At 45.8% G+C, this 19,994-nt stretch overlaps 1 protein-coding gene across 2 annotated transcripts in view; it reads left to right on the top strand.

Moving 5' to 3' along the window:
• Positions 1-7,585: 7,585 nt before the first annotated feature.
• The window catches only part of PCDH19 (protocadherin 19), a 144,589-nt gene continuing 132,180 nt past the window's right edge, over positions 7,586-19,994 (top strand). For both annotated transcript variants that reach the window (XM_006943858.4, XM_004000697.5), the window contains exons 1-2: positions 7,586-9,863; positions 13,512-13,839. In XM_006943858.4, the coding sequence (XP_006943920.1) occupies positions 7,717-9,863; positions 13,512-13,839 (2,475 nt within the window). In that variant the 5' untranslated portion in view covers positions 7,586-7,716. The remainder of the gene's footprint in view (positions 9,864-13,511; positions 13,840-19,994) is intronic.

The following is a 19,994-nucleotide window of genomic DNA, read 5'->3' as shown; positions in this document are numbered from 1 at the left end:
ACCAATTCTCTGGCTATTACTGTCTATTTGAACTTAATGCAAAAGGGTGCTATAACACGGTGTTTACACACTCATTCCAGCTCTATTACCATATGTCTCTAAGCCTTGAAAGACCTGTTTTGTTTTTTCCAGTCCTGTGTACATCTCCAGAAAGAACTGAGCCTCCATTAAGACCAGACAACTAGTTTTTTTTTTTTTTAATTTGGAAAACTGATCTTCAAGACCTACCCTGTAGGGCTGATATGTTGGTCAGAGGTCTTTCAGCACCCTCAGCCATACCTGTCAGTGATATTTCTGCCTCTTTTTTCTCCCTTTTTTGCTTCAACCACTCCAGAAAGAACAGAAGAGACTGTGAGAGAAATCTAGGCTGAGAGTCAAAAGCCAGACCCTTGCCTAGAGCTCGAACCTGAGGAAGTTACACATGGTACAAAAGGTTCTTAGGGATCCATCTACTAGGATACAGCCCTGGAGTTTGGGGGGTAGGTTACAGTACAAAAAATTCACTTGCCCTAAATGAGGGCATCCCTAGTCTGTACATTTACAGTGTTCTCTCTCTCTCTCTCTCTCTCTCTCTTTCTCTCTATCTTTCTCTAGGATTCAGTTCATATTTCAATTGGTTTTTGAGGTCCCTTATTTGGTGATAGTTTTTTTCCCAAGTTGCCAAGAAAGCATTTCACCTAGGGGTGTGTGTGTGTGTGTGTGTGTGAAATCCTCCTTGAGATGAGAGAGGCAGCAGTGGGAAGGCTGGTCATGATGTGATCAGAGTGCCTTTGAAAGGAGAGCTCTCTGTTTTCAAAGGTAGTGGTGGGGAACAACAACAGTTGCTATGAGTTTGCACCTAAGAAGATAGTGTTTGGGATCCACTTGGAGAGAATTAACATGAAAATGTTGAGCCAATAATGCTGGGAGCCCAAATGGTGCTGTCAAAACATCACAGGTAGTCACTGCAGGGTAGTATAGAAGGTGTTAGAGAGTGGTGTCATTTATTGAAATGTGTCTGCTGATTTAGCCTTTGCTAAATAAATGGTCCCCATGATGTGTGTTTATTTAGGGATAGTTATGAGTTTTTTAGCAACAGGGGTTTGGCCCTGTGGGAAGATCCATTTCTAGAGAGAGGAGATAAATATGGAGCAGGCTTGGACATAATTTCTTCAGGGATGTTGGCCTTGTCAAAATGGGAAGAGTTGGAGTGATTAATAGCTTTCTGTCCCTTTTTCATCACTGTTCCCTACTTCTCCTATGTTTCTTGGAAAAGGCAGGTGACAGGGCCATGGTGAACAATTTTAGCACTTAAGGAGTACTTTCTCTTTGTTTTTCTGCTACAACTCCCTGGGTGTCACTGTGATCCTATGTCACAGGGTGGGAATGGGAATGGAGCTTGGAAGAAGAGGGAAGAAAAAGTGCAAGAGACTTCAAAGACTTTTCTTGGCCCCTTACCTGGTCTTCTTGGTATTTCAGAAGGGTCAGAAACAATATCCAGTATGGTGGAAACTGCATCCCACCCCTGCCCAGCAGGTCTACATCTCTGGTTGTTGCTTTTAATGACTGTCCTTGTGGTGCCTGGAACACATATGTGTATGGGCGCATGTGTGTGTGTGGGCTTATGTGTGTGTGTAGTGGGGTGGGAGTACTAACCAGAAATTGGACAATCACTTTGAGCAGAAGGGAACAGATTTTTAGGAAGCCATCAACATGATATACCTCATTCTAGTTCCTCTTCTAGAAAAATCCATAGTATATAGAATTGCATGCTGCTATTAAATTAATCAACTGAATTTAAAACTTTACAAGGACAAGGACCATTAAAAAAATTCTCAGTCCCTAACACAATGCTGGGCACACAGCCAACATTTGTTGATTTCATAAGGGATGTGGTTGGGTTTTGTGTAATGAGATCATCTTGGCAAATCACTGCTCTGCTCTGCAACTCTGCTTCCACATCTGCAAAGTCTCTTTACCTCCCAGGGATATCGTAAAGATTAAATGAGAAGATGACTTTAATAATGACACTTTCCAGTATTGTGCTGTTTCCTCCATTTTCATTTTTGATTTTCTCTACTCTAGGGGTTGTAACCCAAGTAAGGAGACCAGATATGCAGGATGAAGAAACTTTGACTTTGGCTATTTTTTTTTTTAATAAAGCTTTTCTTCCTATGAGAACTCCATCAGGTAGCTAGCTGGTCAAATTGGTTGGGTAGAATGGGATGTCCATGAGATGCAACAAAAGCCAAGCTAGTAGATGATCCACATTTTTGCAGCAAAGGCAGAAGGTTGGGGTGAGGAGGTTGGGGGAAAAAAGAGAAAATGGAGTTATGTGAAGGCTAATCTCTTTGGAGCTTGAAACAAACATTTTAAAAACACATTGTGAAAAGCTCCCTTAAGCTTGTCAGTGCTACAGTCTTCATATATTGGTATCTGAGTATTTACTATAAATTTTAACTTTTTTGAACAAAACCTTTTACTCTATCCTTATTGATATCAGGACAGCAAGAATTATCCACACACACTGGCTCAATTTAAATGTAACGATATCCCCATTTTGGTCTTCTTCCATTGCTGTTTCAGCATTGTTTCAGTGGTGTTGCTGAAATTTTAAAGACACAAAAATCTTACTAATTTTAATTCTGGCCTCAGCGACCCAAAGAATAGCCTTGGCCCAGACAGCTGGTGCAGGCTGCACAGCACTGTAATTGGTATCCAGGGCCCACTGTTTCTCAGCAAAAGTTGGGTCAAAAATACAGAGGACGGTCACTAGATGTCCCTCTTGTGTCTCTAAACAGGCTGAGTAGGTGGGGCTCCTTCAGGATTGAAGTGAAGCTAAGACTGAGAGAACTTTCTTTTTGTTTTTATTATCCTCATACAGAACGTTTTTTGCCCCAGAATGGTTTTATTAATTTAATTAATAAATTCCCGATCATGAAGGTGTTTTCAAGCACTCATTTAGTCAATAGCATTATTGGAGTATAATAATCAAGTGTGCTTATTTAAAAAAAAAACACATTATCAGAGCAAACGGTGTTAGGATTATCTGTAGAAACAGACTGGGAAGATGGAAGAACTATTTTTTTGGAGGGGAGGTGTAACTATCAATTTGAGCTTGGGGGTGATGGTAAAGATGGAAAACAAAGATACACTCCTGTGCCTCTCTCATAGCCTGGCTTCCATAAAAGCCATTTGGTATATCTGGAAGTACTTGGGGTGCTCTGCTTGGAAAAGAGAAGTGCCTCAAGTGTGAACAGCGAGCAGGAAGCAGGGAACCTGATCTCCTTAGGGAAGAGCATGTTTGTCTTTGCAAATGCAGAACATGTCTTTACAATGTGATTGCAATTATAAAGGTAATGACATTGTATGTGAATTGAATTCCCCTATTTATCTTTAAAAGACAGCATAATATAGACATTCTATTAGCACTCCCCAAGGTAAGAGGTTCACAGCCTTCTTATCTTGTTGTGTGCATCTTTACAGATGATGCCACGGCAATGTTAATCATTTTACTTGAGTAATTCTTCCATTTGTTGTTACCTGGGGGATTGTTAATGGCCAAGACTACCTCTCAGACTGTTTGCTCCCGCTCGATCAAGCGGTGGAGGCGCCAGTTTACTTTTATTGATCAGCGGGTTCCTGACAGCCTGCACCACAAGGAAGCAGCATCATCCTTTTTTAACTTAAAGGGGAACAGATCGCCTTAAAGTTTACAGCTAAAAGCTTCTAAGCATGGCATGCAAACATTTTAGCATGCTGATAATTGTTCTGTTTAAATAGTGCAAGCAATATTTTAGAAAGGTGCCAAACGCCGAATTCACATCCTGTGATCAGATAGCAAACCCATTTCAAATGCCTTTTTAGGCATTTTTAATTAGACAAAGATTCACTTCATTCCCACTGGCTGACATCAAAGGTAAATGACAGTGATAAATCAAATGAGACCCTTCTCTTTGTGGAGCTCTGAGGTGCACCCACGCTGCCTGCCATGTTGTCACTCTCCTCCACTACTTGCCCATTTCTCAAACCGGCTGTGCAGAAAAACGGGAGGACCACTGGATTCCCTCCAGCCACCACTCTGCTGTCCACCCGTACCTCTAACATTTTTTTAATGTTTACTTATTTTTGAGACAGAGAGAGATAGAGCATGAACGGGGGGAGGGTTAGAGAAAGGAAGACACAGAATCCGAAGCAGGCTCCAGGCTCTGAGCTGTCAGCACAGAGCCCTAGGCGGGGCTCGAACTCACGGACCGGGAGATCATGACCTGAGCCTAAGACGGATGCTTAACCCACTGAGCCACCCAGGTGCCCCTGTCCACCCGTACCTCTAAATGACCAAGACTAAATGATACTCATTGAACACACTTCGATTTTCCTCCTAATGTTTTGGGCTGATTGGCATCCTAATATGAAAGGATCCCCATGGCCAAATTGGATCAGGCTCCCAGCGCCCTCCCCTTGGTTTCGGAGGCACGTTCAGGGGATTGTAACCTCACTCCTGAAATAATTCCTTTTTGTAGGAGGAAGGTGTCTTCTCCTTCCCGCCTCCAAGGTAAAGGCTGCTAAACCAGCTCCTCTGGGAAGAAGTGTCTTTTAAAAGAAGCTCTGTTGCTCTCTGAAAGATGGCATTTTTGAGAAAACCTATTATGTTCCCAAATTCCACTTCCCCCTTTCTCGTTTAATGTTTTTTAAAGGGCAAAAGTGAGTCTCATTCTAAACCCACAAGCTCAGGCCAGTGTCGCTGGACTAATTATAAGTTTGCTCACCCAAGACTCCCAAACATCCAAGACGACTCACTCAGAAGGTAGGTTTACTCTTCCAAGTATTGTGAATTCAGAAGCTGGTCCCCGCAACCCCCACTCTATGATGAAAAAAATCCCGACTTGTTCCACGGCGTGTTTTTGTTTCTTCCTGCTGGTGATCTTAATTAAGAGCCACAGAACAGGGTGGGGAGTATTCCCCCGTTGTCCTCAGGGCGCCTTAGTTCGGAAGGCACGCTGAGTTTGATGTCAGCCCCAGCCACGCTGTCCTTCATCTTCCCAGCACTGGTACAGGCCGCAGCCTTTGCCACCACCGCCTGAGAGAGCTGGCAGTCCCCTGGGACTGAGACCCCTGGGAAGGCTAGGGAGCGCCCCACACCGGAGCCGGATCCAGCGGCCGGCCACCTATCGGGACTGAGGGCCCGCCTCGCAGCTCCCGCAGGGCTGGAGCTATCCGGGCAAGGCACGGCACAGCACGGCAGCGTCCGCTCCACCCGCTCTTCTCCAACGTACAGTTTATTTATAGGGAGCTAAATTCTCCAAAAGGGTGCGGTGAGGAGCGACGAAATTTGTCCTGCCCCCTCCGCGTCTCAGTCCCTGCGACAAAGATCCCATTTGATTAACAAGCAGCAGACAAGAGCGAACCGAACCGGGCCAAAGGCCTTGCTCTGGGGGAATAATTGCAGCGTTTGCCTGGGAAGGAGGGATGGAGGTAACGGTCCGGGAGGATGGCCGCCGCGGTTCTCAGCTGAAGTGAAGACTCACCCGCCAAGAGCCGGATGAATGACCACCACCTCGGGGGCTCGTTCTCCTTTCCTTTTTCCTTCCACTACCAGAGAAAGAGAAGCGAGGAAGACAGAGAAACAGACAGACAAAACCCAGGGTGAAGAGACAAAGAGGGAGGGAGGAGGGTGGTGAAGAGAGAGAAAGAATATGAATATGAATATTATATTCAAGATATGAACAAATGTGAGGGAACTGAACATGCCTAGAGAATCAAATCCTTATCTTTTCTCAAATCTACAAACAAGAGAGGCGCGCAGTTCCCGGGAATGCTCAGTCTCATCACCAGCACTCCTTCCTCCCCACTCCACCCAGTCCTCTTGCCCCTGCCTGCTCGCCCGCCGCCTCCACAGACTCCGGCGCCCGCTCGGAGGGCGGGGGTACCACTTGGTCCTGCGAGTGTGTAAGTTTCCGGCTGGCCCCGCCCAGCCCCGCCCCCCGTGCTTTGGCCCCGCCCCAAGCCCGGAGCCCGCTGGGCGGCGCGCTGATTGGCCAGAGCCTGGCGTAGCAGCTCCGCAGCCGACTCTCACCCGCTCTCTCCAGATTCCACCGCCAGTAGTTTGCGGCAACGGGAGGAGCAGCAGCAGAAGCAGCAGCGGCGGTGGCGGGCGTAGGGGGGAGACGGACCAGAGGGCGCAGACGGCAGCACAGCTCCAGCACACCATGCCGGACTTGCCCGGAGGGCAGTGGTACTCGCGTCCCTAGCCTGGTGCAGGCCCTTGGCGCGTTGCTCTCGGCGGCATTCCGGCTGAGCGCCTTCATAGGAGATCGGAAATCTCCCACCCCTGCTCACTTACACTCCTACATTCACACGTCCCGCACCACACACTCACTCTTCCTCTCACGCATTCACAGAGAACAAGACAGACCTCCCGAGTGCGAGAGCGTCCGGGAGGGAGGGAGCCCAAACGCAGCGAAGCCAGCGCCTCTTTGGGAAGATGGAATCAAGACGCTCCCGCAAGTAAACTTTGGCAGCGACAAAACCCTCGACCGTGGCAGCTGCTGAGGTGGACCTTAGCGACCTTCGACTGGGCTAGGAGGGTTTCCTCCCACCGCGGCGGTGGCGACAACGGCCCGCAGACCTACCCTCCAGCCTAGACCAAGGGAGGAGGTGAAGCCCCCGGTACCCGCGGCAGCGGCCCCGCCTCTCCTTGCCGGTACTGTTGTCGATTTCCCTTCCCTTTTCGCCATTCCCTGCCCTCCCCCGGGCCATTGGAAAGAATGGGACTTTGATTTTCTTGGACAAATCCCCATCGCCCCGTTTTCACAAACTTGACGTGGAGGCCCGGGCTGCGTTGGTAACTTGGATTTCTGAGACGCAAACGCCCGCAGTCCAACTGCTCTGTGGAGGGGACTCTGCACCTATCTCCAAGCCTGGACAGACGTGCCCCCCCGAGTCTTCTGAAACCAGCCTCAGCGAGAGGGAGCGCTGTCTTGTCTCAGCAGTCTCCCTCTCTCCCCTCCCCCTTCTGCCAGCCCTGGAACTGCCATCCCTTTCAGCTGGTTACTCGGGCGCCTCCAGCGCTTGACAGCAATTCTAAGTCCTATCTTTGATCATCCTTTCTCCCCAACAGACCTCGAAAAAGCCAGCGTGCCCCCCCTGGACCTCGGAGGGCGCGTTCCAGGCGGGTTCTCTCTCCGCAGTGAGCCAGGAGAGCTGGGGGGAGGTCCTTGCGCATGCCAGGTGCACACACAACGCGTTCGCCAGCCTCAGTGCTGGTGCGCCAAGGCGGGTTGGGCAGTGTCTGAGAGGCTGCACCCCCACCGACCTCCCTGTCTTAGCCCCAGGTGCGGTCCAGACTCAGCCTCCCGTCGACCAGGCAGCTCAGAAGGCGTCAGACCCTCAGCCCTACGCCGCCTCAGCCAGTCGCGCCTGGCTAACTTTGAAGGGGGAAAACTGAGTAGCCGGGCTGGAGGGAGGGGGCTCGGGGCCGCGCGGCGCTTCCTCGGCCCCCCAGAGCCCCCAGGCCCCCCGCCAGCCCCCTCCGAGTCTGCTGCAACCTCAGCATTGGAGCCGGCGCGGGTGTCTCCCCCGCGCCGCGGGGCCGCCCTGGGCGGGACGCCTCCCGCGGCCTCCGGGGCCCTGGGGCGCGCGCAACAGGCGGCCCGAGTCAGCGGGAAGCTGGAGCGCCGGCGGCGTAGGCCTCGGAGGGGTGTGGAGAGGCGAGGCCAGGCAGAGCCCCGCGCAGCCATGGAGTCTCTCCTGCTGCCCGTGCTGCTGCTGTTGGCCGTACTGTGGACACAGGCAGCCGCCCTCATTAACCTCAAGTACTCGGTAGAAGAGGAACAGCGCGCCGGGACGGTAATCGCCAACGTGGCCAAGGACGCTCGTGAGGCGGGTTTCGCTCTGGATCCACGGCAGGCCTCTGCCTTTCGTGTGGTGTCCAACTCAGCTCCGCACCTGGTGGATATTAACCCCAGTTCGGGCCTGCTTGTCACCAAGCAGAAGATCGACCGCGACCTGCTGTGCCGCCAGAGCCCCAAGTGCATCATATCGCTTGAGGTCATGTCCAGCTCAATGGAGATATGTGTGATTAAGGTGGAGATCAAGGATCTGAACGACAATGCGCCCAGCTTTCCGGCGGCACAAATTGAGCTGGAGATCTCAGAGGCAGCTAGTCCGGGCACGCGCATCCCGCTGGACAGCGCCTATGACCCGGACTCCGGCAGCTTTGGCGTTCAGACGTATGAGCTCACGCCTAATGAGCTGTTTGGCCTGGAGATCAAGACGCGTGGCGATGGCTCACGATTTGCGGAACTTGTAGTGGAGAAGAGTCTGGATCGAGAGACGCAGTCGCACTACAGCTTTCACATCACTGCGCTCGACGGCGGCGACCCACCGCACCTGGGCACTGTTGGCCTCAGCATCAAGGTGACCGATTCCAATGACAACAACCCGGTGTTTGGCGAGTCCACCTATGCAGTGAGCGTGCCAGAGAACTCACCTTCCAGTACACCGGTCATCCGTCTCAATGCCAGCGACCCAGACGAAGGCACCAATGGACAGGTGGTCTACTCCTTCTACGGCTATGTCAATGACCGCACGCGCGAGCTTTTCCAGATCGATCCGCACAGTGGCCTGGTCACAGTCACCGGTGCCCTAGACTATGAAGAGGGCCACGTGTACGAACTGGACGTGCAGGCCAAGGACTTAGGACCCAACTCCATCCCGGCACACTGCAAGGTGACCGTCAGCGTTCTGGACACCAATGACAACCCACCGGTCATCAACCTGCTGTCAGTTAACAGCGAGCTGGTGGAGGTGAGCGAGAGTGCCCCTCCAGGCTACGTGATTGCGCTGGTGCGGGTGTCTGATCGGGACTCTGGCCTCAATGGGCGCGTGCAGTGCCGTTTGCTGGGCAACGTGCCCTTTCGGCTTCAGGAGTATGAGAGCTTCTCTACTATCCTGGTGGACGGACGGCTGGACCGTGAGCAACATGACCAGTACAACCTCACGATCCAGGCGCGTGACGGCGGTGTGCCCATGCTGCAGAGTGCTAAGTCCTTTACAGTTCGAATAACTGACGAGAATGACAACCACCCACACTTCTCCAAGCCCTACTACCAGGTCATTGTGCAGGAGAACAACACGCCCGGCGCCTACCTGCTTTCTGTGTCTGCCCGAGACCCTGACCTGGGTCTCAATGGCAGTGTCTCCTACCAGATCGTGCCATCGCAGGTGCGGGACATGCCTGTCTTCACCTATGTCTCTATCAACCCCAACTCCGGTGACATCTACGCGCTTCGATCCTTCAACCACGAGCAGACCAAGACATTCGAATTCAAGGTGCTGGCCAAGGATGGCGGCCTGCCCTCGCTGCAGAGCAACGCCACCGTTCGGGTCATCATCCTCGACGTCAATGATAATACTCCGGTCATCACGGCCCCACCCCTGATCAATGGCACTGCAGAGGTCTACATCCCCCGCAACTCTGGCATAGGCTACCTGGTGACGGTCGTCAAAGCAGACGACTACGATGAGGGCGAGAACGGCCGGGTCACCTACGACATGACCGAGGGCGACCGTGGCTTCTTTGAAATAGATCAGGTCAATGGAGAAGTCAGAACCACTCGCACCTTTAGTGAGAGCTCAAAGGCTTCTTATGAGCTTATTGTGGTGGCCCACGACCATGGCAAGACGTCTCTCTCCGCCTCTGCACTCCTATTAATCTACCTGTCCCCTGCTCTTGATGCCCAAGAGTCAATGGGCTCGGTGAACTTGTCCCTCATTTTCATTATCGCCCTGGGCTCCATTGCGGGCATCCTCTTTGTCACTATGATCTTCGTGGCGATCAAGTGCAAGCGAGACAACAAAGAGATCCGGACCTACAACTGCAGGTAGAGCCAAATTTTTTTCTTTCCTTTGTCTTGGATGAATAAGGTGTATCTGTGCCTCTGTGTGAAAATACCAGTGCTTTTGTTTCCTACTTAAATGCATGCTCTGTACATGCTGTGCTTCTTTTTGGAGGGGGGAAAGTTTGTGGCAGTCCAAGTTTATCAATTCTTTTGATCTGACAGTTTGCTGGAAGACAATCATTTACTGTTCGAGTGGATTCTGTCACACAATGATGATGAGCAGAAAAGCAATTTTCATTTTTTAAAATTTGCACAGCTGTCTCCATGAAGTTATGGCAGGGAAAAAATGAGAGAGAGAGAGAGAGAGAGAGAGAGAGAGAGAGAGAGAGAGAGAGAGACTGAGTTAATTTACAGCAGAACCACCAAGGTCCATGACTTGATTTCAGGGCCACAGTGTTTTGAGGACAGATATTGAAAGGAGAGGAAGTGCTTGTAGTTGCCCTGTCCTGTTGTAAGGATGAACTGAAGACAGCCGGTGAGTGAGTGTCTAAGGTAGGAAACAGAGAGTTGAGGGAAGAGAGAACAAGAATGTGTGGGGAAGCAGGTGCCTAGTGTTTTCTACAAGTGTGTTATTGGCTTATTTTTTTATCTATTCCCCAAACATCTGGCTATATAAGGTGAAATTCTACCAGTCATTTATGTTTTCAAATATCTGGTTGGTTGGTGGGGTAGAGACCTAATATCCCAATGGGGGGTAGGACTTTGCCTCCAGATGTTGTGGTAAAAATGGCAGTCTTCTGGAGCTGATGGTGCTTTTCTCTAATGTGGGACTCTGCTGTAGCACTAAGGTCTGGTCCCTACCAGTGGATGTCACTATGGGCTATTTATTGTGTTACAGTTTCTCTTGAACTGTATGCAGGATGTGTGTGTGTGTGTGTGTGTGTGTGTGTGTGTGTGTGTGTGTGTGGGTGTGTGGGTGTATGAGAGAGAGAGAGAATATGAGAATAGAAAGACAGAAACTGGAATGGCAAGTAGTATTAAGAAAATTTCCTGAAAAACATATCAGAGGGTCTTGTTGAAGCCCTTCTTTACAACTGGAGAGAACAAATAACTATAAGTACTTCTAGAATAAATTTAGGATAATACATGTAATTTTTTTCCAGCAGTGTCTCATCGAAATGGTTGAAAAAAAAAAGAAGTTTCTTTAGTTTCCTGAAAATGAATGATACTGCTGTTTCTAACCAAGGTGTGTGTGTGCTTTCAACACACCTAAACATCCAGTGTGTCTTTTGTGCCATCTGTGCTTGCATGTTAATCAGTCAAAATATGTTCCTATAGATCCAATTTGTGTTTGACACCATCTGAAATGCATACTTGTGTGAATCAGAGACCCCTGAATATGTAACAGCCATGCAATTATTGTTTCCCTTTTACTATTCTCTGCATTACACAAGTTAGTAGACAAATGCTAACCACACATGAATATCAATCAGGTGCCATAAAAGAGCAGCTGCAATGCCTCATAAATGCTTTAATCCTGTTACTAGTGAAATGGCCATGACTTTTCTTTCCTTCAGCTCTGAGTCATTTCAGATGGGAGAAATGGAAATTAATATTGCTCTTACCTTTGAAACCTGTGATTGCCAGTGGCGATTTTTATAGGAGAAAAATTCGGGGTCTGTAAAATTTTATTTATATGGAGATAATGAGAGAGTGGACTCTCTTTTTAAGCCATTTCCTTAGCATAAAGTAAATGTATAAGACCCTTTTCTTGATGAAAAAGAAATGATCTTGAAATAAAGATAGTGAAGGCTTTGCCACTTCCTGGTAATGTATGACTAGAAGTGAAAGCTCTTTCTGAGAGCTTGCCAGGGAGATCATTAAACAGGGAGGAGAGCATTTGAAATTAAAAAAAAAAGAAAGAAAAAAGAAAATCTCAGTTCTCTCCAACTTCGTTCACATGTGTATTTTGTAAAGAGCTCTGTTCCCTGTGATGGTTTGGGATTAATGAAGTACAGTTTAATTAAATAATTGGCCAATACAGAAAGGGCTGTGCAGTGAATGCCTCAGCCAAGTAATTGGATGGGGCATTGCCAAACTTACCCATCATGGGTAAACAAAATCATTAAAACTTCCCATTGATTCTGTAAACAGATTAGTAAAGAAAATAAACCCTAGTCCTGGGGTCTTTGGGATTTTATCTGCTCTCAAACTCCAGTAAGCATCAGCTTGCTATCACTGCAGGTCTGCCTGAGCACTGAGCTAAAAAGGGTGAGGGGAATGCAACTGCTCTAGGAAGATCTCAGGGACAGAGTAAGAATTTGCCTCTAGAATATGCATTCTTCCTGTATGCTCAGACTTTTCAGAAACCTAAAGTTCAAGACCTTGTGTTGCCATGTATTAGGCAGAGGTTTCCTGTTCTCAGCCTCTCCTGAGCCTCTTCCCCAAATGCATTCATTTATGAGACTTGTGAGGTGATCTGCAATTGCTGCTGAATTGGGCTCCTTTTGTATTCAATAATTAGCTTTGTTGAGAGAGAATGCAGACACAGTTTCCCTTGTGAAGATCAACCCCATATTATTTATTAACCCTATTGTTTTGCTGATTATTGCCCATAAATGGAATTTTGAAACAATAAGGTGAATCATTATGTGCAAAGTAATAAATAACTTTGAGAATCTGGCTACATTTTAATGTATTCTGTTTAAGTGCCTTAATGCTTGGTGTCTTTGGTGCACATTGCTGGGTCTGTGTCAGTGTTAATTAAATTGAGCTCTTTGTGTTCCAGTTGCAGTGCAGCTGCTTGTAGGTACACCTGAATGGAGAAGGATGCTGAATGCACTAACCTTTAAATTCCTTTGCAGTAATTGTTTAACCATCACTTGTCTCCTCAGCCGTTTTATAAAAGGACAAAACAGCAAGTGTCTGCATTGCATATCGGTTTCTCCCATTAGCAAGGAGCAAGACAAAAAGGCAGAGGAGAAAGTGAGCCTGAGGGGAGAGAGGTAACAAGCATTTCCCCTCATTCAAATGGGTTTGGCTATCAGATTTCTCCAGGAGAGGAGGGGTCAGGGAAGGGAGTAGAAGGGAGCAGGGCTAGGGCAGGGGGATGGAGGGTGTGGAGGAGAAAAGCTGAGGATATGTCAAAGGATGGGGTCTGATCTCCTACCCCAGTCCAAAACTGATCAGGTGAATCAAAGAGAAATCTGATTGAGAGTGTTCCCCACATGGAAAATGCCTAGAGGCACTGGAAAGGGGGTGAGTTTTTATTTCCTTCTATCTCCTCTTCTGTTAAATTAAGACTTCCTTCTTATTTCACCCAGGAGTTCCTTTGGGATCTAGGGGAGCTCCAGATTTGAACATTTTCATGCTTTCTTTCTCATAGGCTCAACTTTCCCTGCCCACCCCCCCCCCTTGCTAAATAGCCACTCACAATAAGGAATTCCACATCCAAAGTATGGAAACATTTTGGGGGGTGGAAGAGTGGGAGGTTGGTCTGTTTTATATGAAAACTGGCCCTTAGTTTTTTTCACATGTAAAACGCACAGGGAGAAACCCAATGATGTAATGCACTGGAATAAGAAGCTGGAGCGGAGATTGGGTGAAACTCTGTGGGGTGCTTAATATTTATTAATCAACACATGGTTCTGGAGGGCATTAGCAATATATGTTGCCTTTTTTGTCATATAGAATCGCTGAGTACTCCTATGGGCATCAAAAGAAATCAAGCAAGAAGAAAAAAATCAGTAAGAATGACATTCGTCTGGTACCCCGGGATGTGGAGGAGACAGACAAAATGAATGTTGTCAGTTGCTCCTCCCTGACCTCTTCCCTCAACTATTTCGACTACCACCAGCAGACACTGCCCCTGGGCTGCCGCCGCTCTGAGAGTACTTTCCTGAATGTGGAGAACCAGAATACCCGCAATACCAGCACCAACCACATCTATCATCACTCTTTCAACAGCCAAGGTCCCCAGCAGCCAGACTTGATCATCAATGGTGTGCCTCTGCCTGAGGTGAGTGCAGCCAAGCAGCTCTGTGAGGTCCTCCCAGATCTCTTTCCTTGCTGCTTGCTGACAGAATAGGCCTTTATGCTGGAGAATTCCCTGGCACGGGTGGAGAGAACTTCTTTGCCTAAGCCCATTTCTGTGGTCAGGGTTTGCTACCAGGCTCTCTTGGGGCAAAGGGTAACCCAACATATGGAGACTTTGTAGGGGTGGATGTTGGGAGTGGGAGCTCCAGGGGTCTGAGCATTTGAAATCTCTGTATGGTATTCTGGCATAATACGAATTTGCTCCACCTGTTGCAAATACAATATGTTTGCCAGCCAGTGGCAGTATCATTCCAGTTAAAGTGGCTGAGAAAGAATCAACAAGTAGTGTTAAAGATAGGTGAACCTTAGAATGCTCAAGGGCCAAGTTCCCAGATGAGAGTGATTCAGCCTCCTGAAGCCCCCTTTTGCTTTTTATTTGGCCATATACATGCTTTGCCAAGAATATGGATGGGTTACTTAAAGGGAGACAAAATAATTTTAAAAATCACTTTGCCATTTCTTGGTAGTTCTCATAGTGACGTTTGACAAATGAGGAAGCAGAAATTCTCACTAATAATGAAAATTTCAGAAATTAACTATGATTTGAATTAGCTCTGTTTCCCTTTACCAGGTGTGAATGTTTTCAAATGGAAGCATTTTTAAAGCATTATGTAGTCCAGTGTTTGCTGGCTATTGAAATATCTCAGGGTAGTAGGGTGATAACATGGATGATGGTGGGTGGCTGGCTGGCTGGGTGGAGGGCTAAAAGTTCTTAAGTTGATTTCATTTTTCCATGAATTGCTTAAGTCCCTTTTTGGTTGGAAATTTTATGCACTTGGAGGTGTATGTCCCGTTCCAGGCCACTAATGAAAGGAATACTGTATATTTGAAGAACACTTCCACATTTTTTGAAGCACCTGTATGACCATTGTCTCCTTTGATCCTTGCAAATAGTTATCTTGATAGATTGCCCATCAGTAGATGGTGAAACAGAAGTCCAGAGATGGTAAGAGAGATGGTAAAGAGTCACAGAGCAGGAGAGAGAGACAGGGAAAGGGAGAGAGAGAGAGGAGAGACTAGATAGCAGGGCTCTATGACTCTCTGGCAAGTTCTGTTTCAGTGACACCTTCCTGCCTGGGAAATAATTCAGCCTGATATACTTAAGCTATGATGCATATAAAATGGCCTCATAGTATTTGTATCAATTTCATAGGGCAAAGGGTCTTAAGACTTCTTGAATCAATTGCTTTTCCTGGTTTCCTGAAGAATAATTCTCATCAGAATTAATTGGACCAAACAGCAGTGCTTTTAATGAGAAACTGATATTCTGTAAGCAACAAAGCACCATATTTTCAATATATAAGTCTATAAATAAGGATTTATTGAAAATCCAGTATCATGCTGTATAGGATCAATTATAATTATGGATTTCAGTATATACTACTAGGAACTAGAAGTCTATACTTTTTGGAGGACTACTTGTGGAGTTCAGCAATGGAGAGGGAGAGGTAGTGCTATGTAGTGGAATCAGGTAGAACATGATTTTGAATCTGGTGTGGAATCTGTCTCTTTCCTCATCTACAAAACAGGAATATCTACCATACAACATTGGTCCAAGGAGTAATATGACATTGTGTAATATAAGATATTGACACATAGGTGTTCCTTGAATCATAGATGTATTAATTAGACAATAATTGAAAAATCATTTATAATGGCCTGCACACCTGAGCATGACCCCATAGACACTGTAACTAAAGAGGAATTTAAGTTGGCTTTATATAGATAACACCTACAAACTGGTGTGGTTAGAGTATTCATATTGGACATTAAATGATGAAGGTAAAAGATGGCAAGGTTGTGGGTGCAGGTGCTGACTGTTATTGCTTGTGGAGATAGGCAAAGGAATAATCATCTGAGGGCTTGGTGATTTTTTATGTAATCAATTCAAGGCACTAGAGAAATATGAGCCCTGGTGTTATGACATACTTAGAGGGGGCAGGAGACATATGATGGTGTATGCACTAAGATCTTGGTGCTTTTTTTTATTCTCCTATGGGCAAAATGAAACAAAATATTGCTTCAATTATTTCAAAAAGCCATTGAAAGTCTGAATTCTGATCCTATCCCCAACTCACAAAGCCACATGCTCTCCTTATTTAACAAAATCACACAGATGTAATATGTGGGACTAGTCAAGGGCCAAGGCAGTGTGTACTAGACACAGTGAGGTTAAGTGTGTATTTGTAATAAGCAGTCCTGGAAAGTTCAACTGACAAACCCTTTAAGAAAGAGGAAAGACCCTCTCACAGCTGAGCATGAATCAGGCCATTTAACTTGGATCTGCCACAAAGTTATGCATGGGGAAAATAACACTTCTCCTTTTCTTTCCATACCTGAAGACCCTGAATGTGGACTAGGTAGAATACTTAGGTACAGTGAAATCTACTGAAGAGTGAGAATGATTGATGCATACATTCAACTAATATTTGTTGAAGGTCTACTTTTTCTGCTCTAGGCTCTGGTGTTATAGATATGAAAAAGATGTTCTATTGTCTCAGGGAATGCACATTCTAACAGACAGGACAAGCAAACCAATAGGTGATTTGCAATATAGAATGATTTATGCTACTATCGGGTTCAATGGGATAGTCTCCATTCCTAGGATAGTGATATCCTGATATATTTCCTATCTTCTCTTTATATTTTCCAATTAATTAATTAATTAATCCATCAAAGAAACCACCATTTATTAAGCAATTATAGCGCAGAATAAGTGCTAAGATGTGAAAAATATGAGATTCTACAGAAATTTCTGTATTAAATCTTATGTCACTTACATTTTTCTTTACATTATTCCATTAAACCCTTATTTTATTTTTTCATTAATTAAACCCAGGAACATTTGTTGTACACTTAGAATGTATTAGACACTGTGCTACTTGCCCAGGGTACAAAAATAAAACACTTGATTTTTGACCCTGGGGAGTTTACAGGGAGACAGACAAGTAAACAGGTCAGACAAGTAAACAGGTCAATTCAATTCAGGATAACATTTCTTTTCTGAGCATATATTACATTATTACTCTCCAGATTGGGACCAAAGCAGTGCACATTAGGTTTCTCTGCTGGGCTACCTTGTGACAAACCTACTCCCTTCATTAGCTGCAGTCAGTTACAAGGCTTATGATGACATTGTAGAGGAGTCAAAACTTCTTCCCTTGCGGCAAGCACTCCATCACACCTTATCACCATGGCATTAAATCAAATAAACCAGTAAGCATTATTAGAGAATACACTATGTGCTCAGCTGTGTGGCGGGTACCATGGGGATCCCAAATAAATATGAGATGCAGTACCTGCCCTCAGAGAGTTCAGTCTCGTTGGGGAGCTAAGATCACCCAGTGATTTCCCTGTATGTAATACAAGAGAGTTTCTAACCACATGTTACTTCATAGACTTCTTAGTACTCTCCTTCTTCTTCCTTGGCAGCCCTGCCATCATTTATAGGTAGACTTACTGTTGAACTCCTGAGGTTTGGTGCTGACTTGAACGTAACTTTTACATCAGTGTGCAAACCTAGCCACATCTGTTGGCTCTCTGTAATACACATCTGTATTGTTGGTTCTCGAAACCAAAGGGAACATGATGTTAAGTGCAGTTATTAGTAGGTAAGGTAAAGGGAACAGAGTACTGGTCTAGGGAATTGGAACTCAGCCTTTAGTATCACAGAGACCATCTTGCCTAGAATAGCATATTATTGTTTACTGGTCTTCTGATGTTGCTCAGGAAATCAGCTATGTGGATTTTGTGGTTTTGGACACAAATTTGAAGAGCGAAAATGGAGGATGCCTTTGCTGTTTACAGAAGACTTTTGTAGAATTAGTGATATCAGGTAGCCCATAAATATCTTAAATTGAAAGGTGAGATTTGAATTTCTTGGCACCCTGGTATAGTTAGTCCATAGATTTAGTATATGTATAAGTGAATGTATGGTGGTGGGAGGAGAGTGGAAAGAGGGAAAATAAATTGAAAAAGAATGGAGGAGAGAGAATAATAATAGGTTTGCCAATCTGCTAAGATTTTTTTTCTGAAAATATTCCAGCATTTTTAGGTTCTCCTTATTATGGCAAATATTTTTTATTCCAATCTTATGGAATGGAGGCATGCCTACTGAGAACCTTTGGATGCTGGAAAGTGAAAGTACACCAGCATCCCTGCATTACCCTTTTTGTCACCCAAGCCATGGTCATTGCTGGAGGAAGAAAATGCAGCTCATTTCTTTTACTGCTAAATGGAGACTTTGGTGGGACCTCCCTGCCTTTGGGGTGGTGGTGGTCAAATGGGCCAGACACCCAGTCTCTTTGGTGAGGTATTTTAAAACTTTGGTTTTCTAATGTTGAATATTTCTGAGCTGACAACTCTAAGAGAGTGATAGTTTGGCAAAAGCTTCCAGAATTCTAGTCATATGTGCATAGGAATTAAGATTTTGGTTTCGAACTCAATCTTGAGTTCTCTCTGTTTTTCTACCATTCACTAGGAAACTGTAGCATCTTCAATATGAGACATCCTAAAGGTGTGTGTGCTCTACTATAACACTGAACAGTTTCATGAGTAGCAGTGGAAGAGTTTGCAGACTAAGGATGTATGTGGCAGACCAAATTGAATGCTTCCAGTTTTTTTATAGGAAGTCTTAGTGCATGTTATCTTAGTGCAAATAATGAAACTAAAACATCAGTTAGGCTTTGAAGAAAAATAAGAAGAAAGAAATAGCTCAGTATGCTTTGGTCCCTAAAACAAAGTTTTAAAATTAGGGATTTGCAGGGATTTGAGTAGAACTCTGGGTTAAGGAACTAAAACAGCAGCCACAAACCTATCAGATGTCAGATTTAGAAGTCATTAGGAAATTGGTATGTATGATGAGGCTAGTTTGGATAGCAAGGAAATGACACAAAACACCACCTGCAATTAAAACAAAGCAACAAGTTGTTCAGTGAGCGCCTTTTATTTTACTTTCCTTGTTATGACAGTGTCTTGGAACCATCTAAATCTTACCTCTAAAGGGTCTAAAGTAACCCTTAGGTTGCAGAAGGAAACAATAGAAAACAGCCCACATCTTTTCAAGTGTACTCAAGCCAGTTTTCTTTAAAAATCAAAGGCTCTGCTTCTACTAGGAGACATTCTAGGGCCATCCACTGCCTACATTGTATCTTATTGGCCCATTCAGATCTAGCAGAGGCAGTGTGTTTCCCAGTGAGGATCTGTTTGCAAGATGTGTTCCAGAATAAACCGTTCCACTGTTGTCTCCATGCAACTGCTGCAGAACTGAGTTAGTTTACATCAGTATTTGTTAATTTATTATTATCATTCCTTATTGGCAATTAACTGGTTACCTTAGAGATCATGTCTGTCCCCATACACCTTCACTAAAGTTGAGCTCAGCCAGAGTACTTGCTAATGATCCTGAGATTTCTCTCCCTAGAGGACTGGAGGCAGGACATTTTCCATAGAGGGCTCTGAGGCCTTGGAATTCTTCTTTTTGAGGACCACTTGTTTTGGGTCCTGGTGGCCCTACCTGGTTTTTCTTTTGATTGTCAGTCAGACTTATAAGGCCTGAAGAGCGGCAGACCTCTCCTTCCCTATCTTTGCCCCACTCTTTGCTGTGATTTTGGTATACTGTGCCCAGAGGCTGAAGGTAGGGTTGTGGAGAATTGCTTGTTAGGAATTAGAGGGTTAAAAAAGGGTGAAGCCACCTCCTGGCAAAGCTGGAGTCTTTCAGTTATGGTGCTGCAGTGGATCTGAGGTGGCTGTTTGGAATTTCAGATGTTGAATCCTCTGCTTGTGTATCTCAGCTTCCAGGGCTTAGGGGAGACCAAGCTTGGCTAGATCAAGTGTCTCAGATGTGGGTAGATGAAATCATTTGTACAAGAGGCCTGTGTGTGAGAGGCGGGAGGCTGGCTCTGGAGCGGCCATTTTCCCCTACTGAGAGGAGGCTTAATTTCTTGATGTGTGACTGGCTGGCCTTTAATGTGAGCCTCATTTACTTCGAACAATTGAGAGGCTTGAAATGAAAGTCCCAGAGGATCAGTTGTTTGTAGAGGGACATGTTCTTCAAGTTACATTTCCTTTTTAGCTGTT

The sequence above is a fragment of the Felis catus genome, chromosome X (genome assembly GCF_018350175.1).
Source record: "Felis catus isolate Fca126 chromosome X, F.catus_Fca126_mat1.0, whole genome shotgun sequence".
In the NCBI taxonomy this organism is placed as follows: domain Eukaryota; kingdom Metazoa; phylum Chordata; class Mammalia; order Carnivora; family Felidae; genus Felis; species Felis catus.
The sequence above is the reverse complement of the archived record's forward strand: the minus strand, read 5'-3'. Positions and strand labels throughout refer to the sequence as shown.